A 19,486-nucleotide genomic window follows, 5' to 3' on the forward strand; every position below is an offset into this window, starting at 1 on the left:
GTAACCCCAGCACAACTGACCACTCCTCGTGGAGCCAACCCCTTTTCTGGGGTATTACACTCCCAAGCCCCACACCCGACCTTAACTTCTCTAGCCACTCTTTTTCAACCCGCTGCTTATTAGAGCAGGTTTATTCTTCTTCTACCCCAACTTAAATTACCCAGGCCGAGTCAACCCTAACCCTACTCTCATACTATCTCCCTAAGTGATCTGATCCACCCCCAGCACTGTCTACACACTGACCACCGATAATTGCATAAATCCAATCCAGGTTTCTCTGTTGACCTTCAGACCCATGTATCCAACTCCCTGCTCAGTGGCTTCATCTGAATGCACTCCAGACCTCAAACTCAACATCTGTAAGACTGAGCCCATCCTTTTCCTCTCCCGACTTACTCCCCCATGACTGTTCTGTTCCCACAAATAATATCATCATCTGCGCAATTACTCCTGCAGGAAACAGGCAAGAAAAGCTCATTGTTGTCAAGTTGTGCCCGACTCTGCAACCCCACGGACTACAGCATGCCATGCTTCCCTGTCCTTCACTATCTCCCGCAGTTTGCTCAAATTTATGTCCATTGAATCAGTGATGCTATATAATCATCTCGCCCTCTGTCCCCTTCTCCTCCTGCCTTCAATCTTTCCGAGCATCAGGGTCTTTTCCAGTCAGTCTGCTCTTCACATCAGGTGGCCAAAGTATTGGAGCTTCAGCTTCAACATCAGTCCTTCCAATGAATATTCAGGGTTAATTTCCTAAAGGAGTGATTGATCTCCTTGCAGTCCAAAGGACACTCAAGAGTCTTCTTCAGCACCACAATTTGAAAGCATCAGTTCTTCAGCACTCAGCTTTCTTTATAGTCCAGCTCTCACATCCGTACATGACTACTGGACAAACCATAGCTTTTGCCTACGAAAAGCTCATTCACCTTCAAATCCAATCACTCCTCAGTCTTGCTGATTCTACCTTCTGAGTATTGGTCAAATCTGTCCGTGCCTGTCTGTCTCCATTGCCATCAAATCCAGACCACCACCATCTTCATGTGACCCCAGAGGCTGGTGCTCCAGTCTTTCCGATGCTTTCCACTGCTCTCAGATAAGTCCCCAGTCCCCAGCAAGGCCACCAGAACCTGCATGAAATGAGCCTCGCACATTTTGCCTCTTTCCCCACCCATCTTCCTGTTCCTGTCACAAAACCCATCTGTTTTTTTTTTTTTCTTCCCAATTTTTCAAAGCCCTAAGCACCCTCCTTTCTTAGGGACTTCATAGATGCTCTTCCTTGTTTATGAGGCGCTTTCTTTTCTTTCTTTAACTAGATCTTTTTTTTTTCATGTTTATTATTTATTATTTATTTGGCTGTACCAGGTCCTAGTTGTATCCTGTGGAATCTTTTCCCATACGTACTCTCCAGGCCAGAATACTAGAGTGGGTAGCTGTTCTCTTCTCCAGGAGATCTTCCCAACCCAGGGATCCAACCCAGGTCTTCTGCATTGCAGGCAGATTCTTTACCAGCTGAGCCACAGGGGAAGCCCAAGAATACTAGAGTGGGTAGCCTATCCCTTCTCCAGCAGATCTTCCCAACCCAGGAATCAAACCAGAATCTCCTAAGTGGGATGTTTCAGTGGCGGCATGTGAACTCTTCCCAGGTGGCGCTAGTAGTAAAGAACCTGCCTGCCAATGCAGGAGACATGAGAGATGTGTGTTCGATTCCTGGGTTGGGAAGATCCCCTGGGGGAGGGTATCACAATCTACCCCAGTATTTTTGCCTGGAGAATCCCATGGAAAGAGGAGCCTGGCATGCTATAGTCCATGGGGTCGTAAAGAGTCAGACAGGACTGAAGTGACTTAGCACACATGTGAACTCTTAGTTTCAGCATGTGGGATCTAGTTCCCTGACCGGGAATCGAACCTTTATCCTCAGCATTCGGAGCACAGAGCCTTAGCCTCTGGAAGTCCCTCTGGTGCTCTCTCTTTCATGCAGCTAATTTTGGCCCATTTTCAGATCTCAAATAAATTGTCCTTTGTAGGTCAGCCATAATTAATAATCTGTGTAAATATTAGTTTACTATCTGTTACCTCCTCTAGAAACTGAAGGAAATCATGCTGTCAGGGACTGTTTCTGTATGGTCAGTTCAGTTCAGTTGCTCAGTCATATCCGACTCTTTGTGATCCCATGGACTGCAGCACGCCAGGCTTCCCTGTCCATCACCAACTCCCAGAGCTTGCTCAGACTCATGTCCATTGAGTCGGTGATGCCATCCAGCCATCTCATCCTCTGTCATCTCCTTCTCCTCCTGCCTTCAACCTTTCCCAGCATCAGGGTCTTTTCCAGTGAGTCAACTCTTCGCATGAGGTGGCCAAAGTATTGGAGTTTCACCTTCAGCATCAGTCCTTCCAATGAATAGTCAGGACTGATCTCCTTTAGGATGGACTGGTTTGATCTCCTTGTAGTCCCGGGGACTCTCAAGGGTCTTCTCCAACACCACAGTTCAAAAGCATCAATTCTTCAGTGCTCAGCTTTCTTCACAGTCCAACTCTCACATCCACACATGACCACTGGAAAAACCATAGCTTTGACTAGATGGACCTTTGTCAGCAAAGTAATGTCTCTGCTTTTTAATTTGCTGTGTAGATTGGTCATAGCTTTTCCTCCAAGGAGCAAGCGTCTTTTAATTTCATGGCTGCAGTCACTATCTGCAGTGATTTTGGAGCCCAAGAAAATAAAGTCTGTCACTATTTCCATTGTTTTCCCATCTATTTGCCATGAAGTGATAGGACCGGGTGCCATGATCTTACCTTTTTGAATGTTGAGTTTAAAGCCAGCTTGGTATATGGTAGTTTTCCCAGAAGGAAGCAGAATGCTTGGCAGACAATAGGCTAGAATTTGAACATGGTTGGAATGACAATAAATTAATACCTTGTAGGGTTTCTCTGAAAGTGAAGTAAAATAAACACTTAATACTAAATGTTCAATACATGTTCAATCCATTTTCCTAAATGAATTGCTTCAATCCAGTTTTTGTAGAACACTATCACAGCAGTCAGATGAGATGTCCATTGATCAAAAAAGAGGATCTTTCTCGTAATGGAAAATCCGTTAGTAGGCAGTAAATTAACCCATGCTGGTTCTGCTATAGAGTTTTATCAGAAATAAGCCCAAAAGAGAACAAATGTGCTGAGATGTTAAACCATACTGGGAGTGTTCCTGCTTATTATTTTTTTGGAACCTCTTGAGAGTAAGTAGATTGACTATCGTGTCCCTTTGCCCATTAAATCTTCCCTTTGTATTTCCTAAAAAATAAAAAGTAAAATACGGCCATTTTCTTACTAACAACAGTGCAGTTATCAAATTTTGGAAATTTAACTCTTCATGTTGATAGAGTATTTTTAGGTAAACCACAGCCTATATTTCAGTTTTGCCAGGTGTCTCAATGATGCCATTACAACAGTGCTCTTTCCTAGCGTGGGTTCCCTCCAGAATTGCATTTAGGCATCATATTTCTTTCTTCCTCTTTCATTTGGCACATTTCCTCAGCCTTTCTTTGTCTATCAGGACATTAACATCTTTTAAAGAATAGGGCCATTTATTTTATAGACTGTCCCTCAGTTTGGAGGTGTCTGATGTTTCCTAATAATTCATCTCAAGTAATGCATTTGGGGCAGGACTAAGCTGCTGTGTCCTTTTCGGGGTACCACCTTTGGAAGCCTGTGGTGTCTGTGGCCCCTCGCTGGAAACATCCACTCTGGCCGCTTAGCTAAGGTGCTATCCGGTTTCTCTCCTGTGCAGCTCTTTTATGTTGTATTTAATAATTTGTACACAGATACTTGGAGATAGCAGAAGTGTCCGAGTCCTTATCAAAGTTTCTCTTCTTCCCCTTTTCCTGGAGTGCTTGATGACCTTCTTTGAGTTGTTCTGTAGATTTATGGGCTTTTCAAAATATAGGGAAAATATCTGAAGAAGCAAGCACACAGTCATTTCATAAATGTTTGACATAAGAGCTGGTCCTGAGCAGAGAGCTAAGGCAAGTTCAGTTCAGTTCAGTTCAGTCGTTCAGTCGTGTCCGACTCTTTGCGACCCCATGAATCACAGCACGCCAGGCCTCCCTGTCCATCACCAACTCCCGGAATTCACTCAAACTCATGTCCACAGAGTTGGTGATGCCATCCAGCCATCTCATTCTCGGTCGTCTCCTTCTCCTCCCACCCCCAATCCTTCCCAGCATCAGAGTCTTTTTCAGTGAGTCAACTCGTCGCATGAGGTGGCCAAAGTATTGCAGTTTCAGCTTTAGCATCAGTCCTTCCAATGAACACCCGGGACTGATCTCCTTTAGAATGGACTGGTTGGATCTCCTTGCAGTCCAAGGGACTCTCAAGAGTCTTCTCCAGCACCACAGTTCAAAAGCATCAATTCTTCGGCGATCAGCTTTCTTCACAGTCCAACTCTCACATCCATACATGACCACGGGAAAAACCATAGCCTTGACTAGACGGACCTTGGTTGGCAAAGTAATGTCTCTGCTTTTTAATATGCTATCTAGGTTGGTCATTACTTTCCTTCCAAGGAGTAAGTGTCTTTTAATTTCCTGGCTGCAATCAGAATCCGCAGTGATTTTGGAGCCCAAAAAAATAAAGTCTGACACTATTTCGACTATTTCCCCATCTATTTCTCATGAAGTGATGGGATCAGATGCCATGATCTTAGTTTTCTGAATATTGAGCTTCAAGCCAACTTTTTCACTCTCCTCTTTCATTTTCAAGAGGCTTTTTAGTTCCTCTTCACTTTCTGCCATAAGCTCAGATGCACTCAAAAGGGAGACCTCATGTCCGGGGCTAGGAGGCAGTCCAGTAGTGGGAGGAGCAGCCACCTGCAACCCCCCCATCCCCACCGCACCTGGAGGATGCCCTCTTAGGAGCCAGAGATCAATACACAGCTGCTTCTCTCTGACTGACTCTCTCAGAACTGTGAAACCTCAGCTAGGCACACTTGTGCAAAAGCGCAAATAAAAAGAAGCAGCAGCACATATCAGGACTTTCTGGGGAAAATAAATCTAATTCTAGGGTATATTCAAGGTTTGTACATTTTGCTCAGTCCCCTCTGTCTACTGTTTTTGTGCCCAGAGTATTTTTTTGTCGAGGATAATGTTCAAAAGTTGTTTCTGTATACAGCATGGTGTGAACCCAGATACATCCATTTAAGAAAAAAATCATCCACAGGAAGAATTCTTTTAGAAGGGAGGTTTTCGAGATTTATTCCTCAGTTACCAAAAGGATTTTAAAAGCAGAACATACTACTGTTTGGGACCCCAGTTAATACAGATCCTGTGGCTTGTATACAGCATTCACTTCCCTGAATGTTTTGCTGAACCTTATGAAGTATTGTTAAAGAAGCTCAGATTTTTTGTAAACCCTGTGTACCTGTAAATCCTTTCACTTTGGAGACAAACTGCTTTATCTTTTCAGATTAACTCTCAAGTATGTTGAAAATACCTCGCAGACTATTCTTATTTTTAGTGAAGTTGATTTACAATACTCTATTAGTTTCAGGTGTGCAGCAAAGGGATTCAGTTTTCTATTCAGATTATTTTCCATTATAGGTTATTATAGTGCGAGACACTGAATATAGTTCCCTGTGTTATACAGTAACCCCTTGTTGCTCACCTATTTTATGTACAATAGTTTGTATCTGTTGATTCCATACTCCTTAACTTTCCCTCCCCCGCTTATCTACTCTTCTCTCTGCCTCTTAGGAGTTAAAACAGGCACCACCCAAGCCAACGGTCAGATCCCCCAGGCAACACAATCTTTGAATACTGCTCTCGGAGAAGACCTGAGATACCTTGAAACAACCAAGGTAAGACTGGGGGTGCCTGACCCGCTTCTATCAGACCGCCTCTTGTAAGCCCATATTCTAAACTGTGTTCAAGTAGCTGCTCCTTTAAAAAAGAAAAAGTACAGTTCCAACAATTCAAGTCACTATAATTTCATTTAGATAATTGCTCCATATATATATATATTATCTTAAAATTACATAGGCTAGAAAGGAAAATTAAAACCAACTACTCTCAACACAGTTTCAGGAAAATGTAAGAATCTTTTTTAATACTGAGGATTGGAAACTATTTTTAGTTTAGCTACACTTATTTTGACTGAAGTGATTTTTGTTTGTTTAATTCAAGTGGTTTTAGCCCTCTCTGAAAGTGGCACCTACATTTTAAACCCTTGGGATTTTAAATTATTTTTTCTGAATAACTTAGAGCAGTGTGATAGTCAGAAGACCTTTATTAAATGCTAACTGGGCCCCAAACCAAATTAGAAGAATACTGATAAGGCTCCACTGTAAAATATGCATTTTGTATTTTTCTGTTAATGTTCTACGTACATCCTCAGGCTAATGGAGAATAAAACACATTGGAAAATAATAGCCAAATTGGTATAACATTCTCCATAAGTGTTTTTTTTAGTAGAGGAGATATAATGAAGTTATTTAAATCTAAAATTTTAGCTAAAAGTTATAATTTAGTTACTAGTCCAGCTGCTAACATCTCAATTGACTATACAAGTTCCACTGAATATTACTCATATGTTACTTAAACCAACTCTAAATGTACCTTCAAAAGTTTTCCACCTCACTCTCCCCTTTTACTTTGTCTGATCAGCCAGTGGTGGAAACAGTCATATAGTTATTGCTGCTGCTAAGTCACTTCAGTCGTGTCCGACTCTGTGTGACCCCATAGACGGCAGCCCACCAGGCTCCCCCGTCCCTGGGATTCTCCAGGCAAGAACACTGGAGTGGGCTGCCATTTCCTTCTCCAATGCGTGAAAGTGAAAAGTGAAAGTGAAGTTGCTCAGTCGTGTCCGACCCTTAGCGACCCCACGGACTGCAGCCTACCAGCCTCCTCCATCCATGGGATTTTCTAGGCAAGAGTACTGGAGTGGCTTGCCATTGCCTTCTCCGATATAGTTATTGAGCTGCTTATAATTTTTGAAAAAAAAATTAGGTCATTAAAAGGGCCACCTGGGAAGCCCTTATGTATGAATGGTACAGTAGCAAAATAATTTCAGACACCCGCTCCTGACGACTGCATTTCACAACCAGCTTAACTCAGACCAAGAAAAATGTTGTATCTGTGTATGCCTACAACCCTAGTAGGGCTTCTCTGGTGGCACAGTGGAAAAGAATTGACTGCCAAGCAGGAGGCTTGAGTTGGATCCCTGGGTGGGGAAGATCCCCTAGAGAAGGGCATGGCAACCCACTCCAGTATTCCTGCCTGGGAAATCCCATGGACAGAGGAGCCTGGAAGGCTACAGTCCAGGGGGTCCCAAAAGAACTGGACACGACTTAGGGACAGAAAAAAACAATAAGGGTAAAGACTGAGGTAACCCCAAACTAAACTCTGTACCACTAGAGCGCTAAGACACTGGCAAGTTTGTATCAAACAGTTCCTGCAAGATACATTATTAGTATTATAATAAATGCCTGTGGAATAGGGCAACGTCTTCCATGTACGGAATACAAAGTAGATTAGCACCAGGTGATTACGTTTTATTATTGATGATCCTGTTGAAGGGCATCTGGAGTCGTTCTCTGTCCCGGAGCACAGAGGGACTAATTCAGGAACAACCTAGAGTCTCAAGACTGAGAGACTGGGGGCCACCCCTGGCGGGGGTTGGAGGGCGGGACAGATGCTTCCTAAATCCGCAGACTCACCTGTCCAGGTAAATGTCGTGTCCGCACGGCCGTGTGGTCACAAGCATAACGCTGTTGTCGCTTTGTTGAAGGACAAGAAGCCCGACCCCGGCCTCGGCGGCCGCGACCCCGGAGCGCCCAGGGCCCAGCCGCTCCCCAAGGCCAGCCTGCCTCCGCCCCCTCCTCCCGTGCGCCGGTCTTCGGACGTGGGCGGCGGCAGCCCGGGGGCGCCCCCAACGGCCAGGGGCGCGGCCGCTCGCTTCCCCGCCCCGCCCGACGACCTCCTGCCGCCGCCGCCGCCGCCGCCGCCGCCGCCCCTGGAGGACGACGGGCTCCCCCCGCCACCCCCCGACTTTAACGACGCGCCCCCAGACTTCGTGCCTCCCCCGCCGCCGTCGTTTGCGGGGGATTTGGGGTTCTCTCTGCCGCCGCCGCCGCCACCACCCCCACCCGCCCTCGCCCCCGAATCCGTGAGGACGCCCCCGGTGGTCGTCAAAAGGCCGCCGCCTCCGCCAAAGAGGCAGGAAAACCCGGGACAACCGGGCGGGGGAGCCGGGGAGCAAGATTTCATGTCGGATCTCATGAAAGCTTTGCAGAAGAAGAGAGGCAACATGTCCTAAAGGGAAGCTTAGAAATACCTTTGGGTGATGGGCGTAACATTGCTAACCTGAAGTGCATTTTTGCTACTTTGTTTCCGTGACATCTTGTTCATTTTAGATACAACATTGAAGTACTCAAACTCGAAATACAAATGTAAACTTCTCCCTGTTGCTCAAGTACAGTAGTAATCCTTAACCTACACAGAATTGAGACTATCTGCGTGAATACACACATCTTTTCTGTGTATTTCCATTTCGATGGATTTTTGTCTTCCCTTCCAAGTTAATGTTTTGTGTCCATTTATTTTATTATGTTCTGAACCATCAAATTAATAAAAGTTTAAAATGTTTTATCTGAAAATGGTATTTCTAGAAATATCAGTATAAATCTAGTGCAGTATCAATCCTATTTTATAATATATACTTGACCTTTTACAAATCCTAGGCCTTATAAAGTCTTGTTGATCTTCGGAATATGTTCCATCTCTGTCTCAGTAACCTCCAGAATTTTCAGAAAAGTCGAAAGAGGAGAAAGAAAAAAACCAGGAGAGGTAGAGTGAATTTAGTTTCTTTGAGATTTCATTGTTGGGTTGAAGTCCTCGACATAGCCTAACTTGGTTTTGGTCTTCTAGTGGCTGAATAACATAGTAATTGGTTGGAGGGGAAGCTTTTTAGATAGTTTTTGGATTCTCTGTTATTATGCTTTTATTTGCTATAAGTTGTTATGATGCTATAAATTGCTATAAAAATTTAGAGACAGGAAAAGGCAATCATATTCTTCAATCTGGAATGTTTTCCCTCAGATAAACTTAATGCTCAGTGTTAACAACCAGTTTATCCTAAGTTCCTGTTACCCCTATCTCCTCTTTCTAGGTGGCTGAGCATCCTTTTAGATTTTTTTTTATTTCCGTGGTTCTGTTTTCTTTTTAAATGTAAAACACCTCAAAATCTTCTTAAAGTGGGTAGAAAATAACACATTAACACATTAAGTATTATTTTCTACCCACTTTAAGAAGATTTTGAGGTGTTTTACATTTAAAAAGAAAAATGATTAACCTGATGTTTTAATATTTGGAGAAAAGTAAGCTCTAAATTGACATTTAAGACAAAAAGCAAATTCAGATTTTAAAACCAAAATATTTAATCATTAAACCTGGTAAGATGCACTCAATTGTTCCTAAGCACTGGGACCAGTGGCCATGGAAAGGGAGGGCTCAGAGAGCAGAACCTGGGGACTGAGAAAGGGAAAGGGAGAGACGTGTTTATTACGGGCTTCAGTGGTGACCCCCCAAACCATCAACTCAAACACATAGAAATATAAAAATGCAAACTTTAAAATGTTCTTGAGTTTTAGCATTAGATGATACATATTTTAGAAAAACTACAGAAGAGAATTAGCTGATTTTCTGGTCAAAATATTGATGCAGTTTTAGTGCACCAAAAGGTAGAATGCACTGTTTCTCTCTATCCTTGCGTTTGTTACAGGATATGAATGAAAACACTAGGAAGCAGATGATCCAGACAGCCCTTGCTTTGCAGAGTTCCGCCTGCACAAGTTCCAATTAGCACAATTTAGTAAAATAACACTAGATCCCCAACATGGCTCGTATATGCTACCATGGTACTTTAACCAGTAATTAGTTTTAAACTTGTAAGTAATTATACGGAGTACAAACTTTGCTGTTAGGTTTTCAACCCACAAATCACTGTATAAGTAACAGATAGGTATCATGATCAGCGACCAGTTACATCCCTTCTTTCAACACCTGTTAGGGATTGATCACTGAATATTTGTTATTCAGTTTATGTACAGACAGAAAAGTGTCTTAAGGTGATAAGGTATTATACATATGTGTCAAGTCATTAATGTTTGGAGATACAGAAATATTCATAGATTAAGTGAAACTATGTCAGAATTCCTTTAAAATACTTGGGGATATGTAAATTGTACTTCAATGAAAACAGTAACTAGAAATGGAAAGTGTGTAAGGGTATAAATGAAGCAAGACTGATCATGCATTGATAATAAATTGGTTGAATGGTAAATCAGGTTCATTAAACTATTCTCTTTATTTTGGTAAATGATTGAAAATTAACATAATAGACAAAAAAACTTGAGTACAATTAAATTATATTATTTGATATGACCCAAATTTCTAGGTACATGGTGTTAGATTGCTAGTTTTAGAAAAAACTTATAAATTCATTAAAAGACTGTCATAAGGTTTTCTTTAGTTATTGAGAATAACTCAGGTGGTTTATTATTTATTAAATTTATTAATTAAAGCAAAAATGATCACAAAGACGTTCCAGAGAATAGACCAAATTTATTTGGTTAAAAAAATATTTCTATACATTACCATTATTATAGAGTGCAGTATTGACAAGAAAATGTAGGTGGTCATTAAGAATTTATCAAATAGATTGTTCTATCCTGGGTTTGATGACAGAAGTATTCCTATTTGCCCCAAATTAAGATGAGCAGCTAACCCTGAGATCTCTGGCCCAAGAAGGAGTTGGGGAGGAATAGCCTGCTCTCTCAGCTGCAGAATGCTTCTGGAAGGGATGGCGGAGAACTTGCTGGAGGAGGTGGACCTGGGAAACAGTTTAAACTAGATAAATACAGATTCTCTTACTAGGACCCTTATGAATTTTCTAAATTTTCGAAACAACTAGGTAAATTTTTAATATATATGAAGCTGCTTAAATATTTTCTGTTTCATTACAACTTTCAACTATGGCTGTTACTTAAGATTTCTGTTGTTGTACAGAAAGTTCCTTAGGTACTAGTTTTTCTGCTAAAACAGGAGAGTGAATATGTACAGTGTCACGAAGAAGACATATATATTCTGATCATTTCTTAATTCCTTCACAGCATTAAAAGAATTATAATTTTCTAAAATATTTATAAAAATAAGAGGATGTCCGTGATTTATACTATTTCTAGATCATCAAGGGTATGGATTCCAACTGATACTGCTTCCTCATTTGCAGTTTTGCCCTGTGACGTAAACTGAGGCATCAAAGAACTCACCTCTTTCAACAATAAATTCTGGGATTGAAATGTGTATTTTCATTTAGTTATAAAATAATTAAGTCACGGGGATATACAGCATGGTGACTATAGTTAATAATACTGTCCTGTATATTTGAAAGTTGCTAAGAGAATCTCAAAAAAAAAAAAAAGCTCTCAAAAGTCCTCATCACAACAAAAAAATGTAGCTATGTATGGGGACAGATGTCAACTAGACTTACTGTGGTAAGCATTTCACAAAATACACACGTATCAAATCATCATGCTGTACACCTGAAATTAACAAAATGTTACATGCCAACTATACCTCAATTTTAAAAGTACGTATGTTAAACCTATCTAATCTCACCTGCTAGTTTAAAAGCTCCCTGAATATATTTTTATACTTTTCCACAGCACCTTGCAGAGAGTGGATTCTCAAGAAATGTTTGATGCAGAAAGGTAAACACAAGGGGTATGTGTCAAGGGTTATAGGTCTAAAGTTTTGACAAAATCTTTTTCTTTTCCTGCAATGAGAATTTAACCCTTGGTTAACTTTCTGGGTCTGTTCCCCTAATAACCTGATAAGTGGTTTGTCCACTGTGTCAACAAACAACGTGGCTCATGACTGACGAATAACACTCGGCCTGGGAGAACTGCAGTCACCTGACAGAACGCCGGGCTTCCTTTAGTGTGAGGACTCGTGGGATAAGGCAGGTCTCTGGCGGGTATATTGGAAACTATGCCCTTGGACTTGTTATAGGAGCCACTGGTTTGTGTGGAACATCAGCTTTTCAGCCAGGGCCACCCCTGCGTCTTCCCAGTGTGGATCGTGTCCTCCTGCACCTGAGCTTTACCACTGTCCCTTCCTGCCTGTGTGGACACTGCAAGAACTGCAAAGGAGGAACCTGACGGTGCCTGCTGGTAAGCTGTGTTTCTGTCCCATGTCCTTCTGAATCAAATGGGGCCAAGAGCAGCCTGTAATAACCTTAGGAAGCTGAATGTTTACTTGAACCTAGGAAGACATCTCCCCACTCACGGTGGACACTGCATCCTTACTTAAATATAATTTTGAGGAGAGAGAGAAAACAGGGAGTGAACAAAAGAGAGGGAAGGAAGGCAAAACAAGCCAACAAAACACCTTATTAAACACTATTTAGGTCCCCAGCTTAGGCTGATTTATCTAAAGATAATACCGACAACTCCTTTCTCTTTGTTTTTCCTTAATACTCTAAGAAGGTTACACTTTAAAATATTTTATTTTCTAAGATGAAAACCTGGATTTTGTCAGGCTAACTGAACTACTGAAATGAAAAGTTAATGCAAGCTCCACATTAGAAATGGCAAGAACAGTTTCTCTGTCATGCCCGCTCTGGTGAGTTGTGACTACACAGTACGCTGTGATGAAGAAGATTCTGAGGCTGTGACCCATGTGGGACAGAAGGAAGGCCGTGATCATCAGTAATGTCTGCAGGCCCCAAGAGGGACAACACGAGTGCCAAGACCATTCCTCTTCTAAAAAATACATTGTGTGTAATGCATTTTTAAACAGTTAGGAAATATTTGAGACATAGAAGGTATACAGAATAATAAAAACAAACACCTGTGTACCCTCTACTCAGATTCAGAAGTAAAATGCTTCCCGTATGGTTGAAGCCCCAAGTATCCTTCCTTAATCCAAACTTCCTTCCTTGTTGCTAAGCAACCACCGTCCAAAGGTGACGTTATCATCTCTGTTCATTTTTGTTACTTTTATTATATATGCATATATTCCTAAAAACATATGATTTTACAGTGTTACATGAAATGGGGGTGGTGACACACTCTATGTATTCCTTTGCTTATTTCGCTAACATTATATGTGAGATTCATCCAAGCTGAAGAGTGCAGATGGTGCCTTCATCTTCATGGATGTCAAGACTCATTTCTGTGGACCTAGGTCGCTAGAGCCATGGAAGCCTGGTGAAAGCAAAACCTAACTCCCTTTGGAGAGATGCTCAAATCAGGCTTCACCAAATTGCTGAGACTAAAATCCAAAACCCCCAACGTGAACAGTGAACAGCAGAACCAGACCCTCAGGAGTTCAAATAATGTAGGTATGTGATACCAAATGAATATTTAAATTTTTAAACACATTAAAGGATAAATTTTTAAATACAAGAAAATGCTCCACTGATTTAAAAAAAAGAGAGACCAGGCAGTGAGAATCCTGGGAAGCTAATGCTAGCAATGATGTGGTTTAGTAAGTCTGCAAAGAAAAAAATAAGTGTGTTTAAAAGATGATACATTTTAAAATGAATAAAAATAAGTCCAGGAAAGTCAACGACCTTACCTCTGAAAAATCGTTCCTTTCTGCTTTTTGCACTGCGGATTCTGCCATCCAGTTCTTCAGCACATATCTAGGATTAACAGCTTAAACAGAGGGAGAGGTGCAATGATTACTAAGTCACACAGGCTATATGAAATTACCACTGAAACGAGATAACCTTTAAGAACTTTGCTGGGAGGCCCAAATGAGAACAATGGTCAGCATCAGTCAGTTCTGATTGTTTACAAACAATGTATAGTATTCTGACCTTGAGGCACAGAAAAAGCTTTGTGTAGCATTATGAGCAATATTATGGTGTATCTTTTCAGTGTTTCATCGATTTGGTTTTTCACCATGTTCAGTTCACTAAGCATTTTATAAAGTGCAGAGAAAGTAGCAAATTCATCCTGTAGCCCACGTGAAGAGAGGAAAAAAGTTGTTGCTTTTAACATCTTCAAACAGAATTAAGGTCTGACTCTAAGACTGTTTAATGCTCTTGTTGCCAAAGGCAAACGGGACGGGTTACATGCAAGCAAAACTCTCTGTAAATTTATATTTTTTACAGTAACCATGAATTTTTCATACTAAAAAGTATTATAATAATGGGACATTGCAGAAACTATGTCTTTACTTGAGATGAACCTTTTCCAAAATAATTTATCAAGTGGGTGGAGAGGAGACAAGTTTATCCCCAGTGGAGTTCAGAGAGGACTCCCAATATCACCATTTTGTGATTCTCAACAGCATTCTTCTGAGTTACTTGAATGGACAGAACATACAAATTCCATTTCAATTTGGTTTTAAAGATCTGCCAAGACATGACAGATAATCTAAAATACAACTTCTAAAACAGAACTTCCCTGTGACCCAAGTAATCCTATTTCTCTAGGAACATAGTCTTTGGAAACAAATTTAAACAATCAAAAGCATTATTTATATTATGGAAAATTAGAAACAACATCAGTTCAGTTCAGTCGCTCAGTCGTGTCCGACTCTCCGCGACGGTGTACGTCAAGGTTGTATATTGTCACCTTGCTTATTTAACTTATATGCAGAGTACATCATGAGGAACGCTGGGCTGGAAAGCACAAGCTGGAGTCAAGATTGCTGGGAGAAATATCAATAACCTCAGATATGCAGATGACACTACCCTTATGGCAGAAAGTGAAGAGGAACTCAAAAGCCTCTTGATGAAAGTGAAAGAAGAGAGTGAAAAGGTTGGCTTGAAGCTCAGCATTCAGAAAACAAAGATCATGGCATCTGGTCCCATCACTTCATGGGAAATAGATGGGGAAACTGGAAACAGTGTCAGACTTTACTTTTTGGGCTCCAAAATCACTGCAGATGCTGATTGCAGCCATGAAATTAAAAGACGCTTGCTCCTTGGAAGGAAAGTTATGACCAACCTTGATAGTATATTAAAAAGCAGAGACATTACTTTGCCAACCAAGGTCCGTTTAGTCAAGGCAATGGTTTTTCCCGTGGTCATGTATGGATGTGAGAGTTGGACTGTGAAGAAAGCTGATCGCCGAAGAATCGATGCTTTTGAACTGTGGTGTTGGAGAAGACTCTTTAGAGTCCCTTATACTGCAAGGAGATCCAACCAGTCCATTCTAAAGGAGATCAATCCTGGATGTTCATTGGAGGGACTGCAGCTAATACCTATTAATAATGGGGACTAAGTGAAACAACAAATTGCCAACTTCCACTAGATCATCAAAAAAGCAAGAGAGTTCCAGAAAAACATCTATTTCTGCTTTATTGACTATGCCAAAGCCTTTGACTGTGTGGATCACAATAAACTGTGGAAAATTCTGAAAGAGATGGGAATACCAGACCACCTGACCTGCCTCTTGAGAAACCTGTATGCAGGTCAGGAAGCAACAGTTAGAACTGGACATGGAACAACAGACTGGTTCCTAAAAGGAAAAGGAGTTTGTCAAGGCTGTATATTGTCACCCTGCTTATTTAACTTATATGCAGAGTACATCATGAGAAATGCTGGGCTGGAGGAAGCACAAGCTGGAATCAAGATTGCCGGGAGAAATATCAATAACCTCAGATACGCAGATGATACCACCCTTATGGCAGAAAGTGAAGAAGAAGTGAAAGAGGAGAGTGAAAAATGTGGCTTAAAGCTCAACATTCAGAAAACTAAGATCATGGCATCCGATCCCATCACTTCATGGCAAATAGATGGGGAAACAGTGGAAACAGTGTCAGACTTTATTTTTCTGGGCTCCAAAATCACTGCAGATGGTGACTGCAGCCATGAAATTAAAAGACGCTTGCTCCTTGGAAGGTAAGTTATGACCAACCTAGATAGCATATTAAAAAGCAGAGACATTACTTTGTCAACAAAGGTCTGTCTAGTCAAGGCTATGGTTTTTCCAGTGGTCATGTATGGATGTGAGAGTTGGACTGAGATGTGAGATTGGACTGGATGTGAGAAAGCTGAGCGCCAAAGGCTTTTGAACTGTGGTGCTGGAGAAGACTCTTGAGAGTCCCTTGGACTGTAAGGAGATCCAACCAGTCCATCCTAAAGGAGATCAGTCCTGGGTGTTCATTGGTAGGACTGATGTTGAAGCTGAAACTCAAATACTTTGGCCACCTCATGCGATGAGTTGACTCATTGGAAAAGACCCCGATGCTGGGAAAGATTGAGGGCAGGAGGAGAAGGGGATGACAGAGGATGAGATGGTTGGATGGCATCACCGACTCAATGGACATGGGTTTGGGTGGACTCCAGGAGTTGGTGATGGACAGGGAGGCCTGGCGTGCTGCGGTCCATGGGGTCACAGAGTTGTACATGACTGAGCGACTGAACTGAACTGAAGTGAAACAATACACACCCTTTCAAAGATATATTATGCAGTCACTAAAAATGTTACATTATAAAGGATGAAGTAAGAAAAATGTTTATTTTTTGTTAAAAAAGCTCTAAAATTATACCATAATATGATGACTATGATATTTTCTCATAGTCAATACACACAGAAAAAGAGAAGGAAACGCATCAAAGAGTGAAAAGCAGTTGTGTTTGAGAGATGGGAGTCTTTTTATTCTTTCTACAAATTTGCATTTTCCAAATTTTAAAGAATTCATAGAGAACTATTTTCAAATAAGAACACATACATACAATAAATATATACAGCCCTTAGATGTAAAAGAAATTGGTATGCAAGGAAAATTGTGGAAGCAGTCAGCTTAGGCAGAGGGAGTTCAGTTCAGTTCAGTCGCTCAGTCGTATCCGACTCTCCGCGACCCCATGAATCACAGCACGCCAGGCCTCCCTGTCCATCACCAACTCCCGGAGTACACTCAAACTCATGTCCACAGAGTCGGTGATGCCATCCAGCCATCTCATTCTCCGTCGTCCCCTTCTCCTCCCACCCCCAACCTTTCCCAGCATCAGAGTCTTTTCCAGTGAGTCAACTCATCGCATGAGGTGGCCAAAGTATTGGAGTTTCAGCTTTAGCATCAGTCCCTCCAATGAACATCCAGGATTGATCTCCTTTAGAATGGACTGGTTGGATCTCCTTGCAGTATAAGGGACTCTCAAGAGTCTTCTCCAACACCACAGTTCAAAAGCATCGATTCTTCGGCGATCAGCTTTCTTCACAGTCCAACTCTCACATCCATACATGACCACAGGAAAAACCATTGCCTTGACTAGACGGACCTTGGTTGGCAAAGTAATGTCTCTGCTTTTTAATATACTATCAAGGTTGGTCATAACTTTCCTTCCAAGGAGCAAGCGTCTTTTAATTTCATGGCTGCAATCAGCATCTGCAGTGATTTTGGAGCCCAAAAAAACAAAGTCTGACACTGTTTCCACTGTTTTTCCATCTATTTCCCATGAAGTGATGGGACCAGATGCCATGATCTTTGTTTTCTGAATGTTGAGCTTCAAGCCAACCTTTTCACTCTCCTCTTTCACTCTCATCAAGAGGCTTTTGAGTTCCTCTTCACTTTCTGCCAAAAGGGTAGTGTCATCTGCATATCTGAGGTTATTGATATTTCTCCCAGCAATCTTGATTCCAGCTTGTGCTTCTTCAAGCCCAGCCCAGTTCCTCATGATGTACTCTGCATATAAGTTAAATAAGCAAGGTGACAATATACAACCTTGACGTACACCTTTTCCTATTTAGAACCAGTCTGTTGTTCCATGTCCAGTTCTAACTGTTGCTTCCTGTCCTGCATACAGGTTTCTCAAGAGGCAGGTCAGGTGGTCTGGGATTCCCATCTCTTTCAGAATGTTCCACAGTTTATTGTGATCCACACAGTCAAAGGCTTTGGCATAGTCAATGAAGCAGAAATAGATGTTTTTCTGAAACTCTCTTGCTTTCTCCATGATCCAGCGGATGTTGGCAATTTGATCTCTGGTGCCTCTGCCTTTTCTAAAACCTGCTTGAACATCTGGGAGTTCACGGTTTACATACTGCTGAAGCCTGGCTTGGAGAATTTTGAGCATGACTTTACTAGCGTGTGAGATGAGTGCAATTGTGCGGTAGTTTGAGCATTCTTTGGCATTGCCTTTCTTTGGGATTGGAATGAAGACTGACCTCTTCCAGTCCTGTGGCCACTGCTGAGTTTTCCAAATCTGCTGGCATATTGAGTGCAGCACTTTCACAGCATCATCTTTCAAGACTTGAAATAGCTCAACTGGAATTCCATCACCTCCACTAGCTTTGTTAGTAGTGATGCTTTCTAAGGCCCACTTGACTTCACATTCCAAGATGTCTTAAAGTTTGACAATCTTAACACTTTATAGAAACCTGGCAATGAAATACTGTTAAAATGTACTAGGACTTGCAGCTGCAAACAGAAGTACCTTGGATCAAATTATACACATACAAACCATTTGGAATCAGAAAATTGTAGATCTGCTTATAGTATTCTTTGCAGAGTTACCTAATTCCATACATTTCTTTAATCTGGTCTGGAACTTGACCATTGCTCATTGTGGAAATTAAGAGTACACTGTTCAGCACTTACTATTTCTTTAACTCAAAGCTGCAGCCTTGAATTCACTTAAATATCTTTCATTTTACTATCTCATCCATCCTGTCTTGACCAAACAAATCCAAATCCTAAAGTCAGTCAGTTCAGTCACTCAGGCATGTCCGACTTTTTGTGACCCCGTGAACCGCAGCACGCCAGGCCTCCCTGTCAGGCATCATATTTTCTTCTTTCAATTTCTATTTTTATCTTAATTTCTGAGACTACCCATATTGAGCTGCCCTATAAATTCTGTATGACTGCATCAATGTACGTAAGTGGCTGGCAACTGAACCCATGCTGAGCCCCAAATAGGTTATTCACTTCCTTGTAAAAACTCCGCTTGCTTTTATTTCTAAAATGATGTCCTGAGTCAAGAAGCAATCTCATCCACTAACTTAATGTGGGATATTCCGTTCCGTCGCTCAGTCGTGTCCGACTCTTTGCGACCCCGTGGACTGTAGCCTACCAGGCTTCTCCGTCCATGGGATTCTCCAGGCAAGAATACTGGAGTGGGTTACCGTTTCCTTCTCCAGGGGATCTTCCCAACCCAGGGATCAAACCCGGGTCTCCCGCATTGGAGGCAGACGCTTTAACCTCTGAGCCACCAGGGAAGCCCATAGCATAACCCTTATTTCATCCACATGGGTCAGCCACCCTGATGATATCAACTTACTAGCTTTCCTCAAGAGTCCTCAGTAAGGCAAGAGAACTCCAGGACTTGAGTCCTTCTGTCTTAACTTATTTGATCTGTTAGACCCCACAGTGCAGAAAGAACTAACTTCCATTTTTTTCTTCCATTTCTTTTACCAAGCATGATGTTGCATGGTAAACTGAAAGCAGTATATAAAGGTGATTTTTTTTTAGCTCCATCATTTAGT

At 41.7% G+C, this 19,486-nt stretch overlaps 2 protein-coding genes across 9 annotated transcripts in view; one reads left to right on the top strand and one right to left on the bottom strand.

Annotated features, from left to right (window-relative positions):
• APBB1IP (amyloid beta precursor protein binding family B member 1 interacting protein) overlaps positions 1–8,633 on the top strand; it is an 84,939-nt gene extending 76,306 nt beyond the window's left edge. For all 5 annotated transcript variants that reach the window (XM_088844152.1, XM_055427859.2, XM_055427872.2 and 2 more), the window contains 2 exons: positions 5,745–5,848; positions 7,777–8,633. In XM_088844152.1, the coding sequence (XP_088700278.1) occupies positions 5,745–5,848; positions 7,777–8,304 (632 nt within the window). In that variant the 3' untranslated portion in view covers positions 8,305–8,633. The remainder of the gene's footprint in view (positions 1–5,744; positions 5,849–7,776) is intronic.
• A 1,259-nt stretch (positions 8,634–9,892) lies between these two features.
• Positions 9,893–19,486, bottom strand: part of LOC129557321 (uncharacterized) — a 30,113-nt gene continuing 20,519 nt past the window's right edge. For 3 of the 4 annotated variants that reach the window (XM_088844156.1, XM_088844154.1, XM_088844153.1), the window contains 2 exons: positions 13,629–13,708; positions 9,893–10,878 (listed from right to left, as the gene is read on the bottom strand). In XM_088844156.1, the coding sequence (XP_088700282.1) occupies positions 10,756–10,878; positions 13,629–13,708 (203 nt within the window). In that variant the 3' untranslated portion in view covers positions 9,893–10,755. The other variant, XM_088844155.1, reaches the window with a different exon arrangement.

This window comes from Moschus berezovskii, chromosome 15, assembly GCF_049115385.1.
Source record: "Moschus berezovskii isolate FMDL1 chromosome 15, NW_MosBer_1.0, whole genome shotgun sequence".
Classification (NCBI taxonomy): Eukaryota; Metazoa; Chordata; class Mammalia; order Artiodactyla; family Moschidae; genus Moschus; species Moschus berezovskii.